We start from the raw sequence: 20,527 nt of genomic DNA on the forward strand, positions 1-20,527 counted from the left end.
ATGTGCTCGGATCCAAGCACCTGTATCCCTTATATTGCGAACTATACCCGATGAAGACACATGGAAGACTTCGAGGTTCAAGTTTATGTTTAGCGTAGTCACGTAAATAAGGGAACACTTGACAACCGAAAACCCAAAAGTTGGAGTATAGAGGAGCTTGCTTGAAGAGAAGTTCGAACGGAGACTTGTTGTCTAAGAGAGGAGTCGGCACCCGATTGATAATAAATGTAGCCGAAGAGAAGGCATCCTCCCAGTAACAAGCTGGGATATGGGCATTAAATAACATTGCCAGGCCCGTTTCAACAATATGTCGATGCTTCCGTTCCGCACGGCCATTTTGTTGAGGCGTGTATGGACACGAATAGCGATGAAAAGTCCCATTATCTTTAAAAATCGTACGAACCGTGTGATTTATAAACTCAGTGCCACCATCCTTGAAAAACCTTTATTTTTCGAGAACACTGTGTTTGAACAAGCTTAATGAAAGCGGATAGAACCGAATAAAAACCCGTTTTTGTTTTAAGTGGATAAAACCACGTAAAGCGTGAATAATCATCTATAAAAATAACGTAATAACGATATCCATTTGTAGATGTAACTGGTGCGGGTCCCCATAAATCACAATGTATTAAATCTAAGGGATTAGAAGCACGTTTGATATTAGAATTAAAAGGTAATCTTTGCCCCTTGGCTAGTTGACAAGAAGCACAAAGTGTAGGTTTTGGCAATAAAGAAGTAACAGATAAAACACCACATTTGTTCAAAAGATGAAATAACATCAAACGAAACATGGCCTAGACGTGCATGCCACAGTTCATAAGAGGCCTTATTAAGTACTTCAGCAACAAAAACTCTCGGCTCATTCTTGAGCACATAAAGTCCATCCTCACAAACGCCTCTAGCGAGAACCTGCTTGGTTGTCCGATCCTGAATATGGAAATTTTTTTTTTGAGAATAACACATCAACAGGATGATCAGCGGTTAGCTTGCTAATGGATAATAATTTCTTTATGAGACATGGAATAACAAGCACATCGCGTAGAGAGATATGATCAGTAATAGTTGATGAACCTGTATGAGTAATGGGAAGTTTCATACCATTGCCAAAAATCACCTTATGATTACCTTTATAGGGGACCGAATGGTGAAGAGACTCGCGAGTCGGAGTCATGTGATCCGTTGCACTGGTGTCAGCGTTCCAATCTGGGCCATCATTAGTAACATGGCATTGTGCATGGAAAGCCTTGGCGAGAGACTCATCAGATTGGGAGGCTTGAGCAGCATAGGTACAAAGGCTTGGACATGCGGATGCGTAGTGTCCATTCGTACGGCATAATTGACAGTGCGGTGGTCTGCGTCCCTGACCACGGCCCCTGCCATTCGAACCACGAGAGAAATTACCGCGAAAAAGAGCCACGGCCGCGGCTGGGCATTGAAGATCCACGATTATGTTGGATGTGGAACGTCGCCGGAGGAGTGGAAGTACCGTGGATTGATTGAGAAAAGAGTTCATGACTCTCGGCTTGAGCAACCAAATCACGAAAAAGAGGAGCCGGTTTGACGGCTCGAATAGCAGTAGAAAAAATCTCATAAGATGGGCCAAGGCCACGAAGAAACCAGTGCAGCTTATCACTTTCAGTAACCGGATGCCCGATGGCTGCCAATTTTTCACAAAGAAGTTTGAACCGACTAGAAAACTCGGTAACAGAAGATGTACCTTTTTGAAGTTGGCTGAGAGAATCCCGGAGGGTTTGGACACGTTAAGCGGACGCATTACTGTAGAGATTCTCGAGGGCATTCCGGATTTCCTTCGCCCGATTGAGACCGAGAACCTCGGCAGCCGCCTCCTCCGTAAGAGACGAAAGAATAAGAAGGGCGGCTTTCTGATCAGATTCTGTCCAAGTAACAAACTCCGGATTTGATGCCGATTTGTTGTCAATAGTGATGGTTTCAGATGGCGGGGAAGAAGAGTCGTCGATGTGAGAGGACAGCTTGTGGATGGAAAGAAGAAGCCGCATATGAGTGCGCCAAACAAGGTAATTAACGGATGATAGTTTGATGGTGGGAAGGTGAGAGGCAGAAGGAATGTGAATAATGTCTTGTGATGAAGCCATTAGGGTTCCCAGGAAAAAAAGAAGAAGATGAAGAACGATGAAGAGAAGGGGGCGATAGTTTAAGCTGATACCATGTAATAATATTGTAAAATCAACCTCTAAACATATGAGAGGTATTATCTCTATTAAATAGTGAGAGGATACAACATAATCTCTTATAATTAAGGAGTGGAAAAGGAAATACAATATTTACAATATTAATCACGATATATACAAAATCACATCATCTAATACTTTTATTCCTGTCGTCTATGAGACTTGAACCCAAGACCTCCTCCTCCCAAAGACCCAAGGTGTTTAAAGGTTTTGCCTTTACTAATGGATCACCACCCCATTGGTTGAACGGTTACCTATAATGTTTACAGAACTAAACATTTGTTTTTAGTAAAGTGTTTGTGAATTGTTTGAGTGAAAGTTTCTTTAGACGTGTTTATTTAATACAGAGTAAACTTCCGTTTTGCTTCCTGTGTTTTGGTCATTTTAACGGTTTTGCTCCAATAATTTAAAAATAGCCATTTTCCTCTCTGATTTTTCTAACTTATCCTTATTTTGCTCCCAGCCTCTAACTCCATCAGGGAGGAAACGGGCGACAAACTCGAAAGATCAGGGAGGAAAATGGCTATTTTTAAACTATTGGAGCAAAACCGGTTAAATGACCAAACCACATGGAGCAAAATGGAAAGTTTACTAATTTAATAAACAAAACGCGATATAACTACGAATTTTTTTCAATGGGGTTAAAAAAACTTTTGTGTTTGGATGCCCTATCAGAAACGGCTTATTGATAGGTCGGGTTATTGAAATTTGTTTGCTAGACTTACTGTCAGGGTCACCAAATATTATGAGTTTTTACCAAAAATTTAAGTTTTTTTTGTTGTGTTCGTAATTTGATAGTGTTTAAAAAAAAATTAAGATTCAATTTTCGAGATAGAATTAACGAAATACACGCTAACAAAATAGCATATGATCAACTACTTAATAAAATTAAAACTAGAGAAGAAGTTTTTTTTTTTTGTTAAATCATAGTTTAAAGTTCTAATATTTGTTATGAGTAATGATTGTTGATGGCTTTCTGATGCATTGGAACCCCTCTCGCCTTCCAAAGTGGAACTCAAGGGATTCAATTCAAGTCTTGCCTAGAGCAAGTTTCCTCATGAATGATGGCGGGCCGAGTCCACAACGTTGTCAATATTAAGGGAGGTGGGGTGGTCTGAGATGGGCCATACATCACGCGTGAAAAACAGTTGCACACCGCCGCCACCATAATCCACCACGTGTGGAATTAAGCACGCGTTGAACATATCACGCGTTGAAGATTCAAAAATTCGAATGTTGTGGGTTGATTTTGACCGTTTTTTAACGGTAAACTTTATTGAAAAAAATAACCTTTAAACATTTTATATATACTTCTCCATTTTTAAACATTTCACCCACAACAAAACACAAACACATTTCACAAAATCTACATCTTTCTAAAATGGAGTTTCCTACGGATTCGACGTTTCCGATGGATAGCGATAACGATACCGAGTCGTCTTCCGACAATGAGACGCTTAAATATTTTGTGTCGGTGTATAACGAACTTGATACTAGTTCGTCCCTCCCAAAGAAGAAGATGGTAGATCGTGATCGTAGACATGCCAATGAAGTGTTAATGAACGATTATTTTGTAGAGAATCCGCTCTACAATGCTGAAACATTTAGAGATCGGTTTCGTTTACCAAAAGAATTATTTTTAAAGATTGTTGGAGACATCGAAGCAAGCGAGGAATGGTTTCAAGAAGGTTACGATGCGAGGGGCAAACCAAGTTTCACGGCGGTTCAAAAATGCACGTCCGCCATTCGCCAACTAGCGACAGGTAACCCTCCCGATCAATATGATGAATACCTAGCTATGGCGTCCAGAACTTCCCGTGAATGTCTGCAATTTTTTGCAACGTGGTCATTAAGTTGTATGGTAAAGAGTTTTTACGTAAACCGACGAGCCACGACATCTCACGTATTTACGCCGCACATGAGGTTAGATGGCATTTTCCAGGGAGGCTCGGTAGCATCGATTGTACACATATCGAGTGAAAAAATTGTCCAAGAGAGTTGCGAGGCGCGTATGCTAGGGGTGACATCAAAAGACCAATCATCATACTAGAAGCGGTGGCGTCGAATGATTTATGGATTTGGCATTCATATTTCGGTGTTCCAATATCAAACAACGACATCAATGTGTTGCACCGCCGTTGTTTCAAACCGTAACGGATGGTACCGCACCCTTCTGACTTCTGTCCATTCTATGTTAACGGACGATATTACAGACGAGGATTCTTTCTTGTGGATGGTATCTACCCATCATGGTATGTTTTTGTGAAGCTCCCTCATTTCATGTCGAGGCTAAAGAAATTTTGTTCAAAAAATTGCAAGAATCGGCAAGAAAAGATGTTGAGAGAGCTTTTGGTGTTTTAAAGGGTAGATGGGGTATACTACACCGACCGGTTCGTGCGATGAACAAGAAATCCATACATAGCATAGTATATGCATGTATCATATTGCATAATATGATAATCAAAGAAGACGGACGTGCAATATCTCCGGATTGGGTGCCGGATCCTCCTACACAAGTTCAAGTTCCACAAAATATCCAACAAGACTTGCGTGATGAAGAAACTCACTTTCGGTTGAGATACGATTTAATCGAACTAGTAGGTTCTTTAGGTTTGGAGTTTCATGAGTCGGACGAGGAGTAAAGTTTTTTTAGTATTTTTTTTTTTAAATTGTAGCCTAAAAAACTTCTAGTATGTTAAATTGAACTAGTATGTTTTAATTTTAATGAAATTTATAATTTTAGTGTTTTATTGTTAAGTTCTAATTAAAAAAAAGTAAAAAAATTTGTGAGTGATGGAATTCCATCACTAGTGACGACCACCGCCACTAAAAAATGCTTGTGAGTGATAGAATAATGGTTGATGACATGGCGGAACATGATTGGATTTTTGTGAGTGATGGAATTCTATCACTTGTAACCACCCTCACTCCCCTTAGCTAGTGGTTCGATTGATGTTCTTAACAACAGAAATTCGCTTAGTTAGATTTATTCTTCGCAAGCTCTCCGTTTCTCTCATTGCTAGCCGTCGTCACGTCAGTTGTATCTCATTCGCTTCCTCTTGATGTTCTGTCTTCCTCTCTCGCTGCCCCGATCTTATCTTTTTAAATATATGCAAAACAACAGAGGAGATGGTTTAATAAAATTGCTTATCAGCTGAAAATAACTAGTTGTATCAGACATAGTACCTGCAACATGGGTTCCACAGTCAGCGAAGGGTGTCAGGTGGAATTTGACAAACGAGAGACACTACAAGAAAACTGGGTTTTTAGTACGCGCAAAAGCGTCCTAAAATGCTATTTTATAGGAACTTTCATTTAATAGGACCAACGGTAAAAGCGTTTCATGTAAAGGGGTCGTAATAAGTCCTGGAACTAAAAAAGCGTCCTAACATCTCAAATAAGATTATGAAACCAATTTTATGGTCGCGTAATATGTTTTTGAACAAACAAAATAGTGTCCTAATAAAAACATATTAGGACCCTTTTACGATGTTCTTACATGTGCTTACATTCTTTTAATCTTTTGATACACTTACAAGCATCCTTAGAAATTAATTGATAGGACCCTTATGACGTGACATTATAGCTAATTTAGTACCAAGAAAAGGGTCCTAATATACCAAATAAGATTATGACACCAATTTTATGGTCGCATAAAATGTCTATATACAATTTAAATAGCGTCCTAAAAAGAACATATTAGGACACTTTTACAATGTTCTAATATGTGATTACCTATTTTTAATCTTTTGATACACATACAAGCGTTCTTAAAAATTAATTTATAAGACCCTTATAATATAACATTATAGCTACTTTAATATCAAGAAAATGGTCCTAATATCCCAAATAAGATTATAAAACCAATTTTATAAACAGACCATTAACATATAACATCCTAATAGTTATTGTATAACATCAACTAATGAAAGAAATAAAACTTTATTATATTTCAAATAAGCATGTTCATAACAAAAACACCAACCATAAATAAGTTATAACATTATCTAACATAAAGTCTTAACATTCACTACTAGAAAACTGGGTTTTTGCGACTGCATTTACAGTCGCAAAGCCGTCGCAATTGCCTTTTTGCGGCCGTTTTGCAACTGATAATGCGGTTGTAAAAACACTTGTCGCAATTGCCCTATTGTAACCGAGTTGCGACCGCTGCTGTATTTTTGCGACTACAAAAACGATTGCAAAATTTGCGACCGCTTCTGGTTATGGCCTTGTTGCGACCGTTTTGCAACCGAACTGGATATGGCCTTGTTGCAACCTTCTTGCGACTGGACTGGTTTTGGTCTTGTTGCGACTGTTTTGTGACCAAAATATTTTCCCTTAGTTCCAGCTACTTTCTGTTTTAAACCTGCTATAATGATCAATAAATTTTACATATTCACAAATATATCTAAATCATATAAAACATCCAAAATTTACAAACCCCAAAATTTTCGACTACATAAATTTCCATCATTGTACAATCTTACAAGATAAAAGATCAAACTATTTAGCCAAAACCATTAACGACGACAGACTTTTGTTGATGGGTTGAGTTTCCTGTAACCGGTCCCCGGTTGACCCGCTTTTGCAAAGACGTTCACTACCCGCAAGATCGGTACGGTTGAGTACACCTATGAAAAGTAGTCAATATTAAATTAGAAAATATTCAAAAAAAGTCAATGTTCATAAAATCAATGAAAAAAAAAACGGTAAATATACCAAAGTTATAAACTATGAAAAGTTCAAAGAAAGTCAACCAAAAGAACCTTTGGCTCGTTTCACTTTGTTGTAAGGTTCCCCAATTCAGTCACTGACTTTCCGTTCCACTGTTTAAAACAAAGAGAAAAAGTCATTAGATAGTAAAGCAAATCACGCTTGTTCCACTTCCATTCAGCTAAACTTTTTTCAAGATGTTTGGCATGATGCCGTCATAGATAACATGGATGCCCAATGTGTAAAATAGCAGACGCTGCGCTATGTCGTCTGTTTTATGCAATTGGACCTCTAGGTCAGCTACTTACCTAGTTTAAAAAGGTGTGCAGCACGAGGCAATCAAGAAAGTGCCACACAAAGATGTTTACACGATTGGTACACTAGATCAACAAACGTAACCAGTAACATAGGCTTGAGCTTTTAGCTCGTTTAAGCGATATTAAAGCGATCGAGCCGAGCTTTTAGCTCGTTTGAGATTGTTCTAAAAATAGCTCGAGCCAAGCTTGAGCTTTGGGTTTTACTCGCGAGCCGAATTCAAGCTCAAATAAGTAGGCTTGAACCGAGCCGAGCTCAAGCTTCATTTAAACATAAAAAGCCGAGCTCGAGCCTAGTCGGGCTCGGGCTCGGCCCGACTACCATCTGCACCTAATATGTTTTCTACATATAGTTTGCAACAGAATAAGTCAAATTCCTACATTAAATACCATAAAACAACTATCTAAATTCTAATATATGCTTTCAGATGTTCGGGGCAACAAATCTCAAGTTTTATAAAAATACGTTTTATAAATAATACGTAACAGCAATTTAGGATGATTTACATAACAAAACAAATCAACCAATTCTTTATAAATTCACATTTTGAGCAAAAAGGTTCATTAATTTTTAATGTGCACCTCATGTACATCTGGAGCAATGAACTTCTCATTTGAGTGCACCTCAAGCCCGCTTTTTAAAAGCAAGATCATACGACGTTTATGTGGTTATATATCGAACCAATAAAAAATGGTTCTATATTGAAATTTGAAAGGACCTCATGTCATAACTAATAAAATATAAGCATAGTCAAATCAAGCTGCATAAACAACAATAACTATAGAAGCTATTTTACCGCTACAGTTGAAGCCCAGCCAGAAAATACATGAAATCACCATCAACTTTTAGCGGAAATGATATTATACCAAATCAAAAAATAAGTCCATGAACTTAACAAACTAAAAAAATAGATAAAGTATTTTTTTTTTAATATTTTATACCACAGTAGCACCAAATTCAGTTCTCAGAGCTTCACCATCTGATACAAGCCGATTTTCTTAATACAGCTTCACATTCAGGCCCTATAAACACCAATCTGCGACACAATTAAAGGAATCAGAACTTTCTTAGGGACAAAAACGTCGAACACCTTGTGTGCACTATGATCCATTCAGGCCTAACATTGTCCATTAAGACATGTATGATCTAATATTGTCAATTGTGATCAATTAAGGCCCAATACGGTCCATTAAAACATGTATGATCTACTATTATCCATCGTGATCCATTAAGGCCTGATATGTTCCATTAAAACATGTATGATCAACTATTGTCCACTTCGATCCATTGAGGGACATATGGTCCACTAAGACATATACGATCCACTATTTGGCCGTTGTGAATTATTTAGGGCCAATATGGTCCATTAACACATATATGATCTACTACTGTTTATTGTGATCCATTAAGGCCTAATATTGTCCATTAAGACTTGTACGATCTACTATTTGGCCATTGTGAATTATTTAGGCCGAATACGGTCCATTAACACATATACGATCTACTACTGTTTATCTTGATCCATTAAGGCCCAATATTGTCCATTAAGACTTATACAATCTTATTGTGCATTGTGGTCGATTAACACATATATGGTCCATTTTTTGTCTTTGTGATCCATTTAGGCCCAATACGGTCCATTAAGACATGTATGATCTACTATTGGTCCTTGAGATCCACTAAGGTCCAATATGGTTCATTAAGACATGTATGATCCACTATTGGCCATTGTGATCCATTTAGGCCCAACAAGGTCCATTAAGACATGTTTGACTACTATTCTCCATTATGATCCATTAAGGCCCAATATGGTCCATTAACACACATACATGGCCCACTATTGGCCATTGTGATCCATTAAGGCCCAATATGGTCTATTAATACATATATGATTAGGGATGAGCTCATTATCGATACGAAAATACTGCTACCGAAAATCGTCAACTATGGGTACAGGTACCGGTACTGAAAATGTTTGGTATGACACTCTACGTTACCGGTATTTGAACATTAAACTCAGTATAATATTGGTACCGTACCGAAAACGCCAAAAAGTGGGTACCGAAAATAATTCGGTACAGGAAATTTTGCACTAGTACTAATTTTGCATACATTAGAAACGTATATAAATGTAACTAATATGCATACTCTTACATATTATTTAAAAGAAAACACATATAGTTAGAATATATAACATTAATAATAGGATAAATTTTTAAATATGTAGTAAAATTTTTTTTTGTTTTATAATATTAACTAATATAATTTTTCAAATGAGAATATTAATTGAGAGAAGAGTTTTGAATAAAATATTTTGGTGGGAAGTTTTAGAATAAATTATTTTTGGGGGGAAGTTATTTTGGGGGTAAGTTTAACTTTTAGGATAAATATTTTGGTGGGAAGTTTTAGGATGAAATATATTGGTGGGAAGTTTTAGGATTAAATATTTTGAGGGAAAATTTAAATTCTAGAATAAATATTTTGGTGGGAAATTTTAGAATGAAATAATTTTGGGAAATTTTTTAATATATTGTAAGTTTAACATTTAATCACACATTTTTTCATAACATTTGATAATATTTCGTCATATGAAAATAAACAAAGTGACAATAATGTTATGAATGTTATGTAAAGGCCCATGATTTTTTTTTTTTTTAATTTTAAGTGTAGATATTGTATACCTTTGGTCACAGAAAACAATATACATAACCATATGTATTAAATTTTAGCCACATTAGTAAATATCAAGTGTCCTATAATGATTAAGCGTCCTATAAAGGTTAAAGTTATAAGACCCTAGTGTCAAGTGTCCTATTAAGTTATGTTATAATAGAACTCTAGCAAATAAGCGTCCTATAAAACTGATGTTTTTGACTCAAATATCAGGTGTCCTATTACAATTTATTATAATAACACCACAATGATTAAACGTCCTATAAAGGTTAAATTTATAAGACCCAAGTGTCAAGTGTCTTTTTAAGTTATATTATAATAAAACTCTAGCGAATAAGCGTCTTATAAAACTAATGTTTTATGACTCAAATATCAAGTGTCCTATTACGGTGTATTATAATAACACCACAATGATTAAGCGTCCTATAAAGTTTAAACTTATAAGACCCAAGTGTCAACTGTCCTATTAAGTTAAGTTCTAATATGACTTCGACTAGAAAGGGTCCTATAACACTGAACATTTATGACTTAACTACTACCTGTCCTATTAAGTTTTGTTATAATAGGACCCCAGATGATCAAGTGTCCTAATACAATACCACATAATGGGACACTAACAATTAATGTCTTATAAAGTACTATATTAGGATCTAAGTTTTAAGGTATTAAATTATATGATAATAGGACCCAAAAAAATCATCCATCCTATTAAATAGTTTTTTAGGACACCGGTTTAGTATAGTATATTATAAAAGGACCCCAAAAGTTCATTAGTCCTATTAAATAGTTTTTTTAGGACCCTCTTTAACAAGCTTCCCATAAAAAAGGTCCTAAAAAGCCATTTTTGTTGTAGTGAGAAGCCGGAATATACTCTTCGTTTTTTGGCTTCTTGGGCTTTTATCTTCTTGTCCTGTATCCATTTCTCCATCCATATCTCTCCTGCAATCTGTTCACCAAGATATGTTATTAATTTCGACGATATCCCACCTAAATATGTAAGTTCTCAATCTAGAGTTCAACAGATTATTTGTGGAAATTCCTTGTTGACTTTCAAATGCAACTATTTAAGCATTCTGAATCTTGTTGGAAGCTGAATTAGGAGATGGATAACTTGCTGGACATATAATTAGGGGATAAATAACTTGCTAGAAATCAAATGATAATTAACTAGTTCATGAAAAATAAATATAAAAGGTGGTGATGATGCTGAATATATAAAGATATCTTTGTGATGGATGAATTGCTTGGGAAAAGTTTGTAGGCGTTGCAGACGTGTCAAACGACTAGAGACGCTTTTGGAACCATGTAGTGCACATGGTCTACATACAAGAATGCGAAACAATGTTAATTCTGTATAATTAAAGTGGGTGGGTTATAAAACACTACCTAAGATTGTTTCGGATTGCTGCATATACATCTTCCAATTCTTTGACCACGTCTCTCATTGATGGTCTTCTACTTGATTCCGTTTCTGTACACCTCAACGCAAGCTGAAACAGTCGGATCACCTCTTCAATTACAAAAGAGTTATCCTAAAGCCCTGCTGCATCCACAACCACCTCTATTTCTTTATTTTCATTCCAAACGGACCGCACCCACTTCACAAGGTCTAATCCATCTGTATCTGAAAAAGAAGGATCAACTGCCTTCCTTCTGGTTATCAGTTCTAGTAACACAACCCCATAACTATACACATCACACTCCTTGCTTTCCTTTGATGTAAATGCGCATTCTGTTCAATACACATTCTCATAATTATACACATTATTCGATTAATAAAAAACTCAAACAAACTTTATTAACTCACCTGGAGCAATGTAGCCAATGGTGCCCCGAAGTGTGCCACTCATTAGTGTTGGAGATGATTGATCTAGAAGCTTTGCAATGCCAAAATCTGAGATATGTGGTTCCATCTCTTCATCCAAAAGAATGTTCATAGGTTTTATATCTCTGTGAACAACAGGCGGATCGCAGTCAAAATGGAGATATGCTAGACCGTGGGCAGTTCCGAGAGCTATTTTACAACGAATACTCCAATCTAACAATGGAGGTGGATGTACCTCATGCAGAATATCATGAAGACTACCATTCTGCATATACTTGTATAGTATCAAACCATAATCTTTTTCCATCTGAATATCCTCCAATCTCACAAGATTTCTGTGTCTCACCTTACCAATTGTCTCAACCTCTCGAACCATGCTCGTGATTCCTTCCTTACTGCCTCCAAACATTAGTTTCTTTACAGCATACACTCCATCTGGACCCAATGAAGCCTTATACACAGTTCCATGGGTCCCTCGCCCGATAATGTACCTGTCATTTAGATCCTCTGTAGCTTCCATTACTTTGTGAAACAAAGAACGATCTTCGATATCATGTTTTTCTCTTTGCCCAGAATGGAACATGAAACCAAGTCCAATAACTGCAAACAGAAATGCTGATGCCCCAAGAGCTACCATTGCAGTTTGGAACTTGGTAAGACTCGTCTGGTCTGAATGACTGGTGCAATGTCTGAAATTTCTGCTGACAACATCACAGTTATCTAGTCCACAATCAACACAAAGACCTGGATTTTCCAAGAATGAAGAGTTCAAAAATTTCACCAAATTTGCTGGTATCGGACCAATGAAGAGATTGTACGAGAGGTTGAGGTTGGCTAACACATGAAGCTCTGAAAGTGATGCTAAATTGTTGGTTAGATGGTTATGAGAAACATCCAAATTCTGTAACATAACCAGTTTACTGAAATTTGAAGGAATACGACCTGTCAGACCGTTGTAGCTGAAATTCAATGTGACAAGTCTCTCCAACTCTATTACTGATGAAGGTATCATTCCACGTAATGTGTTTCCACCAAGTTGAAGATCTACTAGAGCTTTGAGTTCGGATATGAAAGTTGGAATGCTTCCTGAGAATTGATTTTGGCTTAAATCAAGAGTCGACAACCTTGACATGGTCTGCAAAGCGGTTGGAATTGAGCCATTGAAAAAGTTATGACTTGCATTAAACTTCAACAGCATGCTGCAACTAGCTAATTCAGGCGGCAAAGGACCTTCCAGCGCATTGTGTGATAGGTCCAGAGCCTGAAGCCACAGGAGGTTTCCTAGCTCCATTGGTAAAAGACCTGAAAGCCTATTCTTTGAGAGATTAATTAATGTAATATTAGTAAGCTTACCAAAGCTACCCAGAATTTGTCTAGTGAACCGGTTGCCCTCAAGGTTCATGTGTAACATGTTTGGAGTATTGACAAAGTGTGGAAGAACCCCTGTGAGATTACTGTTATTTATAATCAATCGTTTAAGACTCGCACAGTTTCCAAACTCAGAAGGAATACTCCCTTGGAAAGAATTAAACCCCAAAATCAGCCTCTCCAGTTGGTTCCCGGAACAAAGATTTGGAGGGATTGGTCCAGAGAAGGAGTTATTATAGAAATCAACTATGGTGAGACTGTCATTGATTCCTAAGCTTTGTGGTATGACACCAAAGAAATGATTGTCATATAAGGTAAATACTTTCAAGTGCTTCAGCTGCACGATTTCAATGGGCAGTTCACCAAAAAGACCATTCCCATTAATAAGAAGGTTTTCCAGCGTGTCGATTTTCCAAATACTCATTGGAACCTCACCTGTTAAACGGTTCGTAAACAAATAAAGGGTTGTTAACTTAAGTCTACCGAGTTCACTTGGAATACTACCCTCAAGTTGATTATCGTTTAGTTGGAGATCAGTCAAAGAGGTGCAATTGGCAAGCTGAGGAGGTATGTTTCCTGAAAGCTGGTTAATGGAAAGGTAAAGGAGAGTCACCTTGGTAAGTTGGCCAAAAGAAGAGGGGACTGGACCAGTTAACCCACAACCCACAACCGCAAATTGTTCCAGGTTACTACAGTTTCCCAAATCAGGTGGAAGACTTATAAATTGGTTATAAGACAAATCCAAATACATTAAATCTAACAAGTTTCCAACGCTTTTGGGTATCTTCCCAGAAAGGATGTTGTTAGCCAAGTCTAATTGTTGAATACGGCTGCAATTGCCTATCTGTGAAGGAATTGTTCCAGAGATATAGTTGGAGCTTAAATTCAATGATTTCAGTTGTGTTAACATGGAGATTTCTGGTCCTATCTCACCCATAATATGAGAACTTGATAGGTTGAGAGAGACCACCAACTTATTAGGGTCACAGAGAACACCACCCCACAAACAAGGATCAGCATCAGAAGCATTCCAGGATGACAAGATTGACTGGGGTGTGGTAATCCAGCGCCTTGAGAGCGATAATAATGTTTGACCGTCGGAGTTCAAACAAGATACAAAGTAGAAGGGAGGGGGAAGAAAACAAGCTACCATGGACAAGTAGATTAAACCAGCCTTGAACCTCATGGATGAAATAGGTAGGTATGTGGTGGTGAGTTTTCTGAAGATGAAGTGCTTAAATAAAAGATAATATTGATGGCATTACAAAATGTCTTATGGGTTACGACTTATGAGCCATTCAAAACAAATGCTTATAGTCAACTAGTCATGTCACTCATCATCATTGTGCAATCCTTACCTTTGATTTATCCTTTTTTTCTAAATGGCGGGTGTATATAAAAGCTAAAGCAAGACGCTCAAACATATGAAACTGTTGATGCACTTTGTGGATACGGCTTGGTTCGGTTCGACTCGGTTCGGTTCGACTCGGTTCGGTTTGACTCGGTTCGGTTCGGTTCGGTTCAAGCCCGATGTCATGACATTCCTCCGTCGTGCGCCCCAGAGTTCGACACGCGAAGCACGAAGAGCCACGAGTTGACATCTGATGGAGTGGGTGAAACTCGGGCTTTAAAGTGTCTATCTTCCGTGTTTTGTTTAGTTTTAAGTAATTATATGCATTGAATAAGTTAACTACGAGAAATTGTGGTTGTGCAGGTTAAATTGCGTAATGTGGTGAAGTTACGGATTAGAGATGAGACTTACGGATGGGTCTTGAAACTTATGATTGAGGAAGGGTGCAAAGTGTAACCTACAATGTGAACACACTAAATTCCAATCACTTTTTGGCAGCCATTCACATGGTGGAGAGAGAAACATTAATTAATTAATTAATGATTCTTTGAAGGCAAAATAGATACATTCACATGGTGGAGAGAGAAACATTAATTAATTAATTAATGATTCTTTGAAGGCAAAATAGATACAGACCATAAATGCTCTCAAGAAGACGAACAGTCTCTTCCTAATCCAGTGCAGTTTTGATTCGTTTTGGTATAACAGCCTGTGATTGTTTGCTTGAATCTTCCCCTACGAGCATAACGAGTTTGTTAGCCGGATCGATTTCTCTCGGTCTGGTATAACAGCCGGTGATTGCTTGTTCGGTTTTTCTTTCGAACATAACGAGATTTGTTAGCTGATTCGGTCTAGATTGTTCTGGTTTCTTTGTTTTGGTGATTTCCTCCGGCCACAGCTCAGGTTTTGATTGAATCCCCGGTCTGCTCTAGGTCGCGGCTATTTTTATAGTTTAGCTAGACTGTAACGAATCCGGTTAATCTATTTTAAACCTGTTCTTTCGTGTTCCGGAGAGGTATGGAGGGTATGGGTCTGGATGATGATGGACAGCCCTGGTCAGAAGTACAGCATAAGAAAAATAGGAGGAATAGACCAGATGGTATCGAAATGACCTTTCTGGTACAGAATCTGCCTAATCAGGTCTCAAAAAGTCTGCTATGGAGAATTTTCCAACCACATGGTTTCATAACAGATGCATACGTCGCTCGAAAGAAGGATGCAAAAGGGAAATGTTTTGGTTTTGTGAGATATGTAGTTGAGGATAGGGTTGAAGAGGTGTTGAGGGTAATGAATACGGTTACGATATTTGGGGCGAGGCTGACTGTTTCGTTGGCAAAATACGATAAGAATCATAAACGGTTCATCTATACGTCAGACCTTCTGGGCAAAAGACAAGAATGGAGGCAAAAGGAGCCGGTGCTGGGGAATAACGGCAATACGCAGAATAACAAGAATACTAATGGTGTTGGATCGTCTAATCAAGCGTTCATCAAGGAGGGCCATTCGTTCCGTGATTTGTTCCGTGAAAAGAATGTTACCAATGTCCAAGGAACAAAGTCGATCAATATTGACGGTGATGGGTCAGTGTATGCTGTGCATTGTATTGGGAGATCCATTCTTGGCATTGTCAAGGACATTCGAACTCTCAATAATATTAACCAAACTCTTATGGCCGGAGGAGTTAAAGGGTATGGGTTATCGTATGTTGGTGGCATGAGTGTGCTGATTACATGCCATGATAGACAAGAAGCTAACAAAATAATTGTGTCCAAAAAGGTGGTTCTTGATGAAATATTTGAAAGATATTATGTCTGGAACGGAGAGGATTTACCGCTAGAACGTGTGGTGTCCATCCGTATATCTGGTGTTCCGTTCCAACTAAGGGATAATAAGTTGTTTGAACGCATCGGGTCACTATTTGGTAAAGTTGTTGAACCATCGGAATTCTCTTGGCAATCTAAGGATAATTCCGATGATGTGATCACAATTGTATCATCTCAAGGCTCATGCATTGAAGAATCAGTGATATTAAATTGGAAAACTCGCAAGGTGGTAGTATGGGTTTCGGAAATTCCTGGTTGCTGGGCACCGGACTTCGTTGATGACACATCAATGGGGGAATCTGGGAGGGAATCTGAGAATGAGGTGAAACAAAATAATGACGAATCGGTGGAAGAAGGGGAATTTCGAGCAGTACCGGAGGAGGAGGAGGAAAACCAGTCGATGCCGGAAGATGGGAACCGTCGGGAAAACGAAGAGTCTCCAAGGAATTTGAATTCACCGCCAAAATTCCCACGTGATTGCATGCAGGATTTACACGGGGAAGTGGAAAAGATGGATCAACTCCCAGGAAACAATGACGATAAGGTGGGGCCCAATGATATGAATGCTGATGAAGGAATTAATAATAATGAAAATGATTTTTATGATGGGGAATTTAATCCAAATAATCTGGAGCCCAACTTGGATAGTGGCCCAACCCCAATTAACCTTTTGGGGAAAAGGCCCAGAGCTAATCGAACCCCCTCATCCAATGGATCAATACAAAGCCCACCTCATAGAATATTCAGGAATGACTTCTCTTCGGAGGACGGAACTTTAGACCTCAACTCACCTGTCATCGTTCAAAAACCTGGAATTGGAGAAGCAGAATTGAATGCAACATATGAAGAACATCCGGTGAATTCCCAGGCTCCCTGCGATAATCAGGCTCCATCTGCGTCTCCGACAGGTAATATTCCTTTTGCCCAAGATCCGGTTGAAGTGGTTAATAGGGAGGTGGAAGCAACAATTAAGGTGGGGTCTGTAATCGGGATTGATCTTAATGGATTTGAAGATATGACTAAGAACCTAGTCATCGAAGAAGGTGTTAACAATGGTTTCCAATGAATTGTTTATCTATCAATTTGAGGGGTGTGAGGGATACCAGGAAGTCGGATTGGATTCGGGGAATTAAGATCAGTCACATTATTCATTTTATGGCGATTCAAGAAACTAAGCTTTCAGAGCCCTCTTCGTTTATGTTCAGTAGGTATTGGGGGAGGTCAGCGTTTAATTATGAGGTAGTGGAGTCGCATGGAAGATCGGGTGGTTTGGCTTGTTTGTGGTGTCCGTCCATGTTCAGGTGTGTTAATTCTATTAAACATAGGAATTTCATTGTAGTGTCGGGTATCATGGTGCATACAGGAGTTCGTATAAATATATTGAATATATATGCCCCGAATGAAGCAGGGGGTAGGAGGTCACTTTGGATAGAATTACTTGCAATTCGTAATTCTATACAAGGATTATGGATACTTATGGGCGATTTTAATGAAGTCAGGAATGAGTCCGAAAGGATGAATTCTGAGTTTGTCGAATCAAACGCGGAGGCATTTAATCAATTTATATTGTCAGCCGGACTGGTTGAGTACAATATGGGAGGGGGCAGGTTCACATATATCTCAGATAATGGGGAAAAATTGAGCAAATTGGATCGTTACTTGGTCTGTTTGGGTGTTATGGAAAGATGGCCTTCAGCGAGTGTATTAGCATTAGAGAGAGTTGCCTCCGATCATAGACCAATTATTCTGTCAATGCTCCAATCAGATTTTGGCCACATTCCATTCCGGTTCTTTAACTCGTGGTTTGAACTTCCGGGTTTTACGGAATATGTACAGCAGGTCAGCAGTATGTTCAGATTCACAGGACCTGAAGATTTGGCTTTAGCTATAAAATTAAGATGGCTGAAGAATAAAATTAAAACGTGGCTGAAGGCGGAAAAAGTTGGGAGAGAAGGTTTATTCGAGGAAAGGAAACGTAGACTTGAAATTATGGAGAACGAGGCCGAGAATAGGAGGTTGGGGGCGAATGAACTAGAGGAAAGAATTGAGTGTCGAAATTTTTTGTCAGAATTTGACCGGATAAAAAATATGGATATTCGACAAAAGTCAAGGGCAAAATGGGCCTTGGAGGGTGACGAGAATTCAGCATTTTTTCATCAAATCATCAATTCAAACATCAGTACGAACCGTATAAATGGACTTATGGTGGATGATAACTGGGTATCGAACCCGACGGCTATAAAGGATATTTTTTATGATTTCTTTCAACATCAATTTACGGAACCGGAGAATAATAGACCCGTGATTCAATGTCCGAATTTAGAAAAAATCTCTGATTCGGATGCTAACATGCTCGTGAACCCCTTTTCGTTAACTGAGATCAAAGAAGCGGTGTGGGAATGCGATGGTGACCGTGCTCCCGGGCCAGATGGATTTAATTTTAAATTCATTAAGAGGTGCTGGCCAACTTTTCAGAATGAATTCCTCGGATTGTTTAATCGGTTTTACTCGGAGGGGTCTTTAAACAATTGTTGTACGTCTTCATTCATCGCTTTGATTCCAAAGATAAAAGATCCGGCTAAACCTTCGGATTTCCGCCCGATCAGCCTGATTGGAGTTATTAATAAAGTTATATCGAAAGTAATGGTGAACCGACTAAAACAAGTGATTGGCAAGCTCATTTCAGTGGAACAATCGGCGTTTCTGTCCGGTAGAAGTATCATGGACGGACCACTAATGCTTAATGAGTTAATGGGCTGGCTCAAGAAGTCTAACAAAAGCGGTATGTTCTTCAAAGTCGATATAAATAAAGCATATGATTCTGTCAATTGGAGTTTCCTCGATTCTATATTATCTCAAATGAATTTTCCGACTCGATGGCGAGGATGGATTATGGCGACCCTTCAATCGGTTAAAGCATCGGTTCTAGTCAATGGTTCCCCAACTATGGAATTTGTGTGCACTCGTGGTCTACGCCAAGGGGATCCATTATCCCCATTCTTGTTCGTACTGGTGATGGAAGCTTTAACTGGTATCATGAAAAAGGCAGTGTCGATGGAAATCTTCAAAGGTATTCGGTGCACAGATCAAGGCCCTTACTTATCACATTTGATTTACGCTGACGACGTGGTGTTTATTGGTGAATGTTCGATCCCGAATATTTTGAATCTTCGAAGAATTCTTCGATGCTTCTATTTAGTTTCGGGGCTAAAAGTAAACCTTTCAAAGTGTAGTATTTATGGGATTGGAGTCAGCGATCAAATAGTTCAAACCATGGCGATGGCTCTTAATTGTAAAAAAGGAGTGTTTCTGTTTGTGCACTTAGGACTACCTGTTGGAGCAAATATGAATCTTGTTCGGAATTGGAGGCCAGTAATAGATACCTTCAGGAATCGGCTATCTCTATGGAAAGCTAAACAATTATCATACGGCGGAAGAATAACGCTCATTAAATCGGTATTGAATTCTCTCCCTACTTATTACTTCTCTCTCTTTAAAGCTCCGCTACAAGTAATAGATACACTTGAAAAGATAAGAAGGGTATTTTTTTTTGGGGGGGGGGGGGTCGGAAGAGAAGGCAAGAATGAATTGGGTGGCTTGGGATCACACAATCGCTCCAGTTGAATATGGTGGAATCGGTTTTGGTGCACTCAAGGACTCGAATCAAGCAATGTTAGCAAAATGGTGGTGGCGATTTAGAATTGAAAAAAATGGCTTATGGCGGAATCTTATTTGGGCAATACACCATAACTCACGAGCATGGATGATCATTCCAAGGAAAATTTCTTTATCTGGGCCGTGGAAACAAATTATGAGCATCCAAGAGTCATTGTTTAGAGTTGGGGTGGACCTGAACTTAGCGGTTTCAACAGTAATTGCGGATGGATCCATAACCTCCTTCTGGCTGGATGATTGGGTTGGACCAGGGCCGCTGTTTATGGAATTACCAAACCTGTTTAAGATTGAAAGCAAGAAATTATGTATGGTAAAGGAAAGAATCTCGAACGGGAGCCGTGGACCGGTTTATATGTGGGACTGGGCCAGGCCTATTAACGGTGGAATAGAACAGGAGGAGCTGCAAAGACTGATGAATATTGTAAGAATGGTGGCAATCGGCACGGGGGAAGATAGGTTTAGTTGGAATTATGATGACTCGGGTGAATTCCGTGTGGCAGGAATTAAGCGGTATTTCAACACTTTTAGTCGATCTATACGAATAACCTACTTTGTGTGGAATAATTGGGTT

The 20,527-nt window shown here is 38.6% G+C and overlaps 2 protein-coding genes across 2 annotated transcripts; both read right to left on the reverse strand.

Moving 5' to 3' along the window:
- Nucleotides 1-1,397: 1,397 nt before the first annotated feature.
- On the reverse strand, nt 1,398-2,114 carry LOC110932916. Its single transcript, XM_022176168.1, has 2 exons — nt 1,778-2,114; nt 1,398-1,657 (listed from the first exon to the last, which is right to left on the reverse strand). The coding sequence occupies exons 1-2, from the start codon at nt 2,112-2,114 to the stop codon at nt 1,398-1,400; spliced, it is 597 nt and encodes a 198-aa protein (XP_022031860.1).
- Nucleotides 2,115-6,397: 4,283 nt separating this feature from the next.
- Nucleotides 6,398-14,293, reverse strand: LOC110932915 (receptor-like protein kinase). The gene is made up of 6 exons (XM_022176167.1): nt 11,722-14,293; nt 11,510-11,646; nt 11,301-11,404; nt 7,029-7,039; nt 6,749-6,844; nt 6,398-6,579 (listed from the first exon to the last, which is right to left on the reverse strand). The coding sequence occupies exons 1-6, from the start codon at nt 14,291-14,293 to the stop codon at nt 6,398-6,400; spliced, it is 3,102 nt and encodes a 1,033-aa protein (XP_022031859.1).
- Nucleotides 14,294-20,527: the final 6,234 nt, after the last annotated feature.

Source organism: Helianthus annuus, chromosome 4, assembly GCF_002127325.2.
Source record: "Helianthus annuus cultivar XRQ/B chromosome 4, HanXRQr2.0-SUNRISE, whole genome shotgun sequence".
Taxonomy (NCBI): domain Eukaryota; kingdom Viridiplantae; phylum Streptophyta; class Magnoliopsida; order Asterales; family Asteraceae; genus Helianthus; species Helianthus annuus.

What these genes read in the sequence shown, in the direction of transcription:
- LOC110932916 (XM_022176168.1), bottom strand. Translation starts at nt 2,114, where the DNA reads ATGGCTTCATCACAAGACATTATTCACATTCCTTCTGCCTCTCACCTT. An exon ending in TGCCCTCGAGAATCTCTACA is followed by an intron (nt 1,658 to 1,777) that starts GTAATGCGTCCG and finishes AAAAATTGGCAG; the next exon opens with CCATCGGGCATCCGGTTACT.
- LOC110932915 (XM_022176167.1), bottom strand. Translation starts at nt 14,293, where the DNA reads ATGAGGTTCAAGGCTGGTTTAATCTACTTGTCCATGGTAGCTTGTTTT. An exon ending in CATTGGCTACATTGCTCCAG is followed by an intron (nt 11,647 to 11,721) that starts GTGAGTTAATAA and finishes TGTATTGAACAG; the next exon opens with AATGCGCATTTACATCAAAG. An exon ending in AACTCAACCCATCAACAAAA is followed by an intron (nt 6,580 to 6,748) that starts GTCTGTCGTCGT and finishes TCATTATAGCAG; the next exon opens with GTTTAAAACAGAAAGTAGCT.